This window comes from Heptranchias perlo, chromosome 36, assembly GCF_035084215.1.
Source record: "Heptranchias perlo isolate sHepPer1 chromosome 36, sHepPer1.hap1, whole genome shotgun sequence".
NCBI classification, from domain to species: domain Eukaryota; kingdom Metazoa; phylum Chordata; class Chondrichthyes; order Hexanchiformes; family Hexanchidae; genus Heptranchias; species Heptranchias perlo.
In genome coordinates, this window is record NC_090360.1 from 24,405,729 (window position 1) to 24,416,101 (window position 10,373).

The 10,373-nt window shown below is 49.3% G+C and overlaps 1 protein-coding gene across 2 annotated transcripts in view; it reads left to right on the forward strand.

Annotated features, from left to right (window-relative positions):
- LOC137304209 (tetraspanin-5-like) overlaps window positions 1-9,946 on the forward strand; it is a 51,194-nt gene extending 41,248 nt beyond the window's left edge. Inside the window, exons 5-8 of one of the 2 annotated variants that reach the window (XM_067972773.1) lie at window positions 5-130; window positions 994-1,044; window positions 5,503-5,619; window positions 6,507-9,946. In XM_067972773.1, the coding sequence (XP_067828874.1) occupies window positions 5-130; window positions 994-1,044; window positions 5,503-5,619; window positions 6,507-6,578 (366 nt within the window). In that variant the 3' untranslated portion in view covers window positions 6,579-9,946. Of the gene's footprint in view, window positions 1-4; window positions 131-993; window positions 1,045-5,499; window positions 5,620-6,506 lie in introns of both variants that reach the window. The other variant, XM_067972772.1, reaches the window with a different exon arrangement.
- The last annotated feature ends 427 nt before the right edge of the window (window positions 9,947-10,373 follow it).

Here is a 10,373-nt window from a genome sequence, read left to right on the forward strand (position 1 = left end):
TTAGATGCAGTGTTGTGGAGCTGCCGGTCCTGACGACTGGAACAACAACATTTACTTCAACTGTTCCCAGGAAAATTCCAGCCGGGAGCGATGTGGTGTTCCCTTTTCCTGCTGTTTGCCCGACCCAGCGGTGAGTAGCAATAACAATTATAGTGATGATACATCACTTGTCATGAGCACTTGTGATCCTATTTTAATCCTTCAAAATTCCGATCCATAGAGCATGAATGAGGGAGTGAGAGATAAGAGGGGGAATTCTCGAGAAATTGAGAGTGAGACACAAGGAGATCCTGAGAAAGTGATAGAGGAACAATTTTTAGAAGCAGAGACAATGAGAGACGCACAGACATGAGGAGATCGAGGGGTGGGGGGAGACGCACAGACATGAGGAGATCGAGGGGTGGGGGGAGACGCACAGACATGAGGAGATCGGGGGGGTGGGGGAAGATGCAAAGACATACACACATTGTGCACATGTGAGAGTCAACACCTTCAGGAGGGGAGGACATTTGGGGAACAAATGGAAATGAATTTATTGGTTGTTGATGGTGCTGCCTGACTCTAGTGGGTGTGATGGTCACTCCCTCGTGTCGGGGCTTTGTTTGATGGTCACTCCCTCGTGTCGGGGCTTTGTTTGACGGTCACTCCCTCGTGTCGGGGCTTTGTTTGATGGTCACTCCCTCGTGTCGGGGCTTTGTTTGACGGTCACTCCCTCGTGTCGGGGCTTTGTTTGACGGTCACTCCCTCGTGTCGGGGCTTTGTTTGACGGTCACTCCCTCGTGTCGGGGCTTTGTTTGACGGTCACTCCCTCATGTCGGGGCTTTGTTTGATGGTCACTCCCTCGTGTCGGGGCTTTGTTTGATGGTCACTCCCTCGTGTCGGGGCTTTGTTTGATGGTCACTCCCTCGTGTCGGGGCTTTGTTTGATGGTCACTCTGTTGCTGATACTGACCATGTTCCAGGTAAAAGCTGAAACTCTGTTTTTCTTTTACAGCAAAATGTTGTGAACACGCAATGTGGCTACGACATCCGATCCAAGAACACGGTACGTGAACAAAAGGATGTTCTGTCTCTCTGTCGCACGTGATCCCTCCCCAGTGCCGTGTCTAAAGTTACTCAGGATTATAGTGTCTTATTTGTATTGATAATACCAATTATGTAGGTATGAGGGGCGAGTTGGCTAAGGTAGATTGGGAAATTAGATTAAAAGATATGACAGTAGAATATCAATGGTGAACATTTAAAGAAATAATTCATAATAAAAACTCCACGAGAAAAATGATCCAACCATGGCTAACAAGAAAAGTTAAGGATAGTATTAGATTAGAGGCTTACAATATTGCCAAAAAGAGTAGTAAGATGTTGGATTAGGAGGGTTTTAGAAACCAGCAAGGGATGACCAAGAAATTGATAGAGGGAGAAAATTGAATATGAGAGTAAACTAGTAAGAAATATAAAAACAGATTGTAAGAGTTTCTACAAGTATGTAAAAAGGAAGAGAGTAGCAAAAGTAAACGTTGGTCCCTTAGAGGCTGAGACAGGAGAAATTATAATGGGGAATCAGGAAATGGCAGAGACGTTAAACAAATATTTTGTGTCTGTTTTCACAGTGGAAGACACAAAAAACATACCAAAAATAGTGGGGAACCAAGAGTGAGGAACTTTAAGTAATTAATAGAATCATAGAAGTTTACAACATGGAAACAGGCCCTTCGGCCCAACGTGTCCATGTCGCCCAGTTTATACCACTAAGCTAGTCCCAATTGCCTGCACTTGGCCCATAATCCCTCTATACCCATGTAACTGTCCAAATGCTTTTTAAAGGACAAAATTGTACCCGCCTCTACTACTGCCTCTGGCAGCTCGTTCCAGACACTCACCACCCTTTGATTGAAAAAATTGCCCCTCTGGACCCTTTTGTATCTCTCCCCTCTCACCTTAAATCTATGCCCCCTTGTTATAGACTCCCCTACCTTTGGGAAAAGATTTTGACCATCTACCTTATCTATGCCCCTCATTATTTTATAGACTTCTATAAGATCACCCCTAAACCTCCTACTCTCCAGGGAAAAAAGTCTCAGTCTATCCAACCTCTCCCTATAAGTCAAACCATCAAGTCCCAGTAGCATCCTAGTAAATCTTTTCTGCACTCTTTCTAGTTTAATAATATCCTTTCTATAATAGGGTGACCAGAACTGTACACAGTATTCCAAGTGTGGCCTTACTAATGTCTTGTACAACTTCAACAAGACATCCCAACTCCTGTATTCAATGTTCTGACCAATGAAACCAAGCATGCCGAATGCCTTCTTCACCACCCTATCCACCTGTGACTCCACTTTCAAGGAGCTATGAACCTGTACTCCTAGATCTCTTTGTTCTATAACTCTCCCCATCGCCCTACCATTAACGGAGTAGGTCCTGGCCCGATTCGATCTACCAAAATGCATCACCTCACATTTATCTAAATTAAACTCCATCTGCCATTCATCGGCCCACTGGCCCAATTTATCAAGATCCCGTTGCAATCCTAGATAACCTTCTTCACTGTCCACAATGCCACCAATCTTGGTGTCATCTGCAAACTTACTAACCATGCCTCCTAAATTCTCATCCAAATCATTAATATAAATAACAAATAACAGTGGACCCAGCACCGATCCCTGAGGCACACCGCTGGTCACAGGCCTCCAGTTTGAAAAACAACCCTCTACAACCACCCTCTGTCTTCTGTCGTCAATCCAATTTTGTGTCCAATATTAATAAAGAATAAGTACTGGAGAAATTAATGGGACTAAAAGCTGATAATTCCCCTGGACCTGATGGCCTACATCCTAGGGTTCTAAAAGAGGTGGCTGCAGTTTTATTGAATGCATTGGTCCCTAGATTCTAGAACGGTCCCTGTGGATTGGAAGGTGGCAAATGTAACCCCACTATTCGAGAAAGGCGGAGAGAGAAAACAGGGAACTACAGGCCAGTTAGCCTGAACTCGGTAGTAGGGAAAATGCTGGAATCCATTATTAAGGAAGTGGTAACAGGGCACTTAGAAAATCATAATATGATTAGGCAGAGTCAATATGGTTTTATGAAAGGGAAATCATGTTTGACAAATCTGAGTCTTTTGAGTGTATAACTAGCAGGGTAGATAAAGGGGAACCAGTGGATAGTATATTTGGATTTTCAAAAGGCATTCAATAAGGTGCCACATATGAGGTTGTTACACAAGATTAGGGCTCGTGGGATTGGGGGTAATATTTTAGCATGGATAGAGGATTGGTTAACAAACAGAAAACAGAGAGTAGGGATAAACAGGTCATTTTCAGGTTGGCAGGCTGTAACTAGTGGGGTGCCGCAAGGATCAGTGCTTGGGCCTCGGCTATTTACAATCTATTTTAATGACTTAGATGAGGGGACTGAGTGTAATGTATCCAAGTTTGCTGACGATACAAAGTCAGGTGGGAAAGTAAACAGTGAGGAGGGCACGCAGTCTGCAAAGGGATATAGACAGGTTAAGTGAGTGGGTGAGAAGGTGGCAGATGGAGTATAATGTGGGGAAATGTGAGGTTATTCACTTTGGTAGGAATAGAAAAGCAGAATATTTTTTTAAAAGATGAGAGATTAAGAAATGTTGGTGTCCAGAGAGATTTGGGTGTCCTTGTACATGAATCACAGAGTTAACATGCAGGTACAGCAAGCGATTAGGAAGGCAAATGGCATGTTAGCCTTTATTGCAGAGGGGTTGGAATTATATCTGGCTCTGGTGAGACCACACCTGGAGTACTGCGCACAATTTTGGTCTCCTTATCTAAGGAAGGATATACTTACCTTAGAGGCGGGGCAGTGAAGGTTCACTAGATTAATTCCTGGGATGAGAGGGTTGTCCTTTGAGGAGAGATTGAGTAGAATGGGCCTGTACTCTCTAGAGTTTAGAAGAATGAGAGGTGATCTCATTGAAACATGTAAGATTTGTAGTGGGCTGAGAGGCTGTTTCCCCTGACTGGAGAGTATAGAACTCGAGGGCGTAGTCTCAAGATAAGGGGTCGGCCATTTAGGACCGAGATGAGGAAAAGTTTCTTCACTCAGAGGGTGGTGAATCTTTGGAATTGTGGATGCTCCGTAGTTGAGTACATTCAAGACTGAGATCGATGGGTATTTGGACACTAAGGGAATTAATGGATATGGGTTTAGGCGGGAAAGTAGAGTTGAGGTCGAGGATCAGCCATGATTTTGTTGAATGGCAGAGCAGGCTCGAGGGGCCCTATGGCCTACTCCTGCTCCTGTTATTTATAATGTGCCGGTGTGCTTCGAGCCCCCACCAGTTTTAATGCTTCCCGCTCCCCACCCACCTCACTGTCTGCACCCCATCTTCCCGCTCCCCACCCATCCCACTGTCTGCACCCCATCTTCCCGCTCCCCACCCACCTCACTGTCTGCACCCCATCTTCCCGCTCCCCACCCACCTCACTGTCTGCACCCCATCTTCCCGCTCCCCACCCACCTCACTGTCTGCACCCCATCTTCCCGCTCCCCACCCACCTCACTGTCTGCACCCCATCTTCCCGCTCCCCACCCATCCCACTGGCTGCACCCCATCTTCCCGCTCCTCACCCACCTCACTGTCTGCACCCCATCTTCCCGCTCCCCACCCACCTCACTGGCTGCACCCCATCTTCCCGCTCCCCACCCATCCCACTGGCTGCACCCCATCTTCCCGCTCCCCACCCACCTCACTGTCTGCACCCCATCTTCCCGCTCCCTACCCATCCCACTGGCTGCACCCCATCTTCCCGCTCCTCACCCATCCCACTGGCTGCACCCCATCTTCCCGCTCCCCACCCACCTCACTGTCTGCACCCCATCTTCCCGCTCCCCACCCATCCCACTGGCTGCACCCCATCTCCCCACCCATCCCACTGGCTGCACCCCATCTTCCCGCTCCCCACCCACCTCACTGTCTGCACCCCATCTTCCCGCTCCCCACCCATCCCACTGGCTGCACCCCATCTCCCCACCCATCCCACTGGCTGCACCCCATCTTCCCGCTCCCCACCCACCTCACTGGCTGCACCCCATCTTCCCGCTCCTCACCCATCCCACTGGCTGCACCCCATCTTTTCCAATGTTCTGAGTGTTGCTGGGTGATGTGATGCACAATGCACCATCTTGGGTCCAATAGAAAAGTGAAGGACAGTGGTTCTGGTGGGACAAGTGTTGAGCTCGACAGTCAATGGAAATGCTGTAGAAGAGGCCCAGTGCCCGCAACCCACCCCCTCCCCCAGTGTGTGTCAGTGAGCTCAGAGCCCGTGCCCCAAAATCAGCACCAGCAGCACAGGAAGGGTCAAAGGTTGGGCAGACTGGAACTATTCCAGAAGGACAGGCACTGGTGCAGCCCGTACGCTGTTTGAAGTTGCCGGGGCCCCAGTTGTGGTCTGATGAATGAGGCGGTTGAGATGGGAACAGGCTCGATATTGGCACTAAACCAATGACCTTTCCTTTCCAGAAGAAGCTGGACGACAGTATGATCATCTACACCAAGGGCTGTGTCCAGGCCTTCGAGGACTGGCTGCCCAGGAACATCTATTTTGTTGCCGGAGTTTTTCTCGTCATTGCTTTCCTGCAGGTCAGAGTCAAACATTTTGGTGCCACATTTCCAACCGCGAACCTTTGCTTAGTTGGTGTGTAAAATATGTTGCAGGTTGATTTTAACACCAGTTGACCCCCTAATGGAACACAGTCTGGTCCTGACTCTCGCTGGGATACAGTGAGAGTTCAGACAGACTTGTATTTCATGTCCTCATACTTTAGTGAGACCTCACCTGGAGTACTGTGTACAGTTTTGGTCTCCTTATCTAAGGAAGGATATACTTGCCTTAGAGGCGGTGCAACGAAGGTTCACTAGATTGATTCCAGGGATGAGAGGATTGTCCTATGAGGAGAGGTTGAGTAGAATGGGCCTGTACTCTCTGAAGTTTAGAAGAATGAGAGGTGATCTCATTGAAACATACAAGATTCTGAGGGGGCTTGACAGGGAGGATGCTGTGAGGTTGTTTCCCCTGGCTGGAGAGTCTAGAACTAGGGGGCATAGTCGCAGGATGAGGGGTCAGCCATTCAAGACTGAGATGAGGAGGAATTTCTTCACTCAGAGGGTTGTGAATCTTTGGAATTCTCTACCCCAGAGGGCTGTGGACGCTCAGTCGTTGAATATATTCAAGGCTGAGATTGATAGATTTTGGACTCTAGGGAAATCAAGGGATACGGAGATCGGGCAGGAAAGTGGAGTTGAGGTTGAAGATCAGCCATGATCTGATTGAATGGTGGAGCAGACTCGGGGACCGTATGGCCTACTCCTGCTCCTATTTCTTATGAATCTCGCTGGGGGGAGAGCCGCACCTAAAGGGGAGTCAGTGATCACAGTCTATTGTCATTCCATCTAGAATTGTCTTTTGCTTCAATAAGTTCACCCGCTCCAGTTCTATGTTAATTAACATTCTCTTTCTTTTCTCTCAGATGTTCTCGATTTATCTTGCGCGATCCCTGATCAGTGATATCAAGGCAATGAAAGCAGGTTGGCGTTACTGAGGCTACAGAGGATCCTTGAGATATCGAGTTCAAATTTACAAACTTTAAAAAATATATATATTTTTGTGCCAAAGAGAGACGTAAATGTCACTGTATTTCCGTTATTTGCGTTCTGGATCTTTCTGTACTGTAATCTGTCCTTTTTTACTGTTCAGGTGTAATTTGCTTGTACTGCAGGACTCTGTATATCACTGAGCACCATTCACACTCTGCCTTATTACACTTCTTGTGTTTGTGTAAGGGGGAACATTTGAACAATTCTCATCTTGTCACACATTGAACATTTACAAATGATATTTAATTGCTGTCGGATAGTCCAAGGGAGAAATATAAACTCGGGAATACTCTCCGGCTCGGAGGCCGCCACTGTTGCTATGGAATGTCCAGTGAGCCTAGCAACCAGTAAATATCAACCGAATGAGCCAGTTCTTTGTGCTGTTTAAATGTGCTGGGGATGGGGAGTGAGGAGCTGGACATTCTGTGCAAGTGATTCTCCCACTGCCATTGACATGGGGTCTTATTCAGGTAACGGTCCAGCTACTTGTGACATTGGCCATTTTCTCACAGGCGCTCCATGTACTGATGTTTGAAGGAGGATTTCTTTCTAAGCTGTTGATTATGGAGGAATCCTGGAGGGCAGCTTTGTATCCACGTTGGTCTGCGGCCTGTCGGTGGTCTGCGGCCTACCTGCGGTCAGTGGTGGGCCAGCTGCCCGTCACAGTGTATGCCTCACGGCGAAGGGATGGAGATACTGTGCTGGGAATGGACACCTCCCAAAAGAGTAAGTGGAGGTAAAAGGTTCTATGTGCCCGTCACCCCCACCCCCAGGGACAGACCCTGGCGGAGGGGAGGGTCACAGACACCCCCCCAGGGAAAGCCCCACCATTTACCGCTTTGAAGGGTGACCTGACTTGTGTGTGAGTTTTTAGAGCTGTGCCTGGGTTGGTGTCGGGGGTTAGGGGGCCACTGATTTCCCCAGTCTCGGGGCCCCAATGTGCTCGTGATCTTCTGCAGTTTATATTTTATAATCGGGTTCAGGAGTTTGAATCCTCCGCTGTGTGTTTGTACAGTTTAAGTAATGTTCAGTTTTTGTCTGGTGTTCGATGCTCCGTTTGTGAAACTTGCACAGTCGTGTAGTTGTGTGGAGCAGGTCCTGAGTGTGGGAGAGAGGTCGACCGGGACCTGGCCCCTGCTCCAGGGCCAGTTCCAAATCAGCTTTCTTTTAAAAGGGTTTGATCTCTGGTCAGCTGTTCCTAGTTAGCTGATAATTTGAGCAACGTAACTATCACAACCCTGAGTTAGAGAAAGAATTGAGCTGAGATTCCAGCCCTTCAGTAATCCAGCTCCAAGAGCATCTGGTGAAAACAGCAGCGGATTGACCTGTGAAGCACTCTGTGGGAGAATAGCCAGAAACCGCTTACTGCTTGGGCTCCCACTCAAAGAATGCCACATTGTGCCGACACTGTGGGTCTGTACCCCCAGGGAGGGTGGGCGCCCGTGGGTCTGTACCCCCAGGGAGGGTGGGCGCCCGTGGGTCTGTACCCCCAGGGAGGGTGGGCGCCCGTGGGTCTGTACCCCCAGGGAGGGTGGGCGCCCGTGGGTCTGTACCCCCAGGGAGGGTGGGCGCCCGTGGGACTGTACCCCCAGGGAGGGTGGGCGCCCGTGGGTCTGTACCCTCGGAGGGTGGGTGCCCGTGGGACTGTACCCTCGGAGGGTGGGTGCCCGTGGGACTGTACCCCAGTTCCTTCAGGAGGAGATTAAATCTAATTTTGGAGACGACTGCCCGGCCGATGATTCTGGTCGAGGTCGGTGACTGGCCTGGCTCCCTGTATGTGCCGGGAGCTGCCGAATGTTCTGTTCCCCCCTGTTGGGAGCCTGGAGGAGAGGGGCGGCTGGGATATCGGCTGTAATCAGAATCCAACCAATCTCTCGGTCCTGGCGATTGGCTCGGCCTGAAACGGCGAGCTCTACTTTATCTGTACCAAAGCTGCCAGCCCTGCGCTGATTTATTCTCTGTGAATTGGGGGCCTGGACACAGGGTGAGGTCTGAGCTCTCCGAGGACGGCCTTTGTTACATTCCAGGAGAATTTTGTATGTCAAGTTTTTAAATGTCTGAAAATATTTTTACCAAGTTTAAAAAAATATATTATTTGAAAACAATGAATAGATTTACAGGCACGAACCTGCTGCCCATCTCCCAGTGTCCTGGGGATTTGGAACATTGTGCTTCTTGCTGCAGTTAGAAACTGTAATGTGAGACTCTGGGACGTCAGCTCCTGCTCTGTGCATTTCACCATTAGTTCCCGAGACTCCCCTCACTCTAAACTCATTACTCAAAACTACTGAACTCCAAACCCTCTCTCCCACTTCCTACAATCTGATCAACACATTTCGGCATCAGCAACCCGTGGCTTTTACCTCAACAGGTTTGACTATTGCTGGTGTTCTCACCGTGGCCTCGGCCCAGTTTCACACCACTTCCTCCAGGTGCTTTTATTCTGCCACCTCGGTCAGTTCAGGGTCAGCCAGAACCTTGACAGTCTCCCTGACGTTACAAAACGAGCCAAACTCCTCGGGGTCAAAGATTGGAGGGTAGAAGGTCAAACGGGGGGAAGGCTGGGGTAACGATCGAGTTTGGAGGGTCAGCGTGGTGTGGGGGAGTTCCCACCGGGAGTTCTGTACATTTGGATCAGTCCACGTTGATCACAAGCCCCGATATAGTGGGTGAGTGGCCTGATGGGACTGTTTGCTTTGTATAGACGCAGGTTATGGATTGGACGGTTACCCTCCGTGGTCCCGATAAAGGGAAGGCCCGGTTAAAGGTCGTACTGTACAGGAACTCATTGATGCCCCTTGACCCCAGGGAATAGAGCCAGGATCAGCCCACGGAGCCAACGGTCAGCAGAATTGAGCCAAATGCAAGTCACAGCTGCCGACCCACCCCCCTCCCCCACCCATCCCCGGACCCTGTCTCTCCGTCCCCTCCCCCCACCATCCCCGGACCCTGTCTCTCAATCCCCTCCCCCTCCCCCACCCACCACTGGACCCTGTCCCCCATCCCCAGACCCTGTCTCTCCGTCCCCTCCCCCCACCATCCCCGGACCCTGTCTCTCCGTCCCCTCCCCCCCCCACCCCCGGACCCTGTCTCTCTGTCCTCCCCCCGGATATTCAGTATGAAATCTATTCATTTTACGGTGACGATCGGTGAGAATATCGATCATCTTTGATAAATATTAAGAAACACCAGAGTATTCTGTTTTTTAGTTTAAAATGCTTTAAATTTTTTATTGATCTGTCTAATGTTTAAATCAGTATTTCCTCTGTGAGTTTTTACAAAACAAAAGCAATAAATCAGCGTGTGATTGAAAGTTGTGTCCTCCTGTCACACATTTACTGTCTCCCCTGGTAAATCTCCCCTGGTAAAGCTCCAGCTTCCCCATCCCTCCCACCGCGTTCCAGGGCCAGGGGAAGGTGTTATGGGGCGGGGGCGGGGGCAGGGGCGGGTTTGTAGTACCAGGTGATGGTCATGTCCAAGAACAATTTAGTAGCACTGAGCACAATCTGTGGAGTTTAATTGTAAACTTTTGATCTAATTTCTCAGATATTGACATGTGAGTGCAAAAGACAAGGTTGAAGTGTTCACCATCTTCAGCCAGAAATGCCGAGTGGATGATCCATCTCGGCCTCCTCCCGATATCCCCACCATCACAGAAGCCAGTCTCCAGCCAATTCGATTCACTCCACATGGTATCAAGAAACGGCTGAGTGCACTGGATACAGCGAAGGCTATGGGCC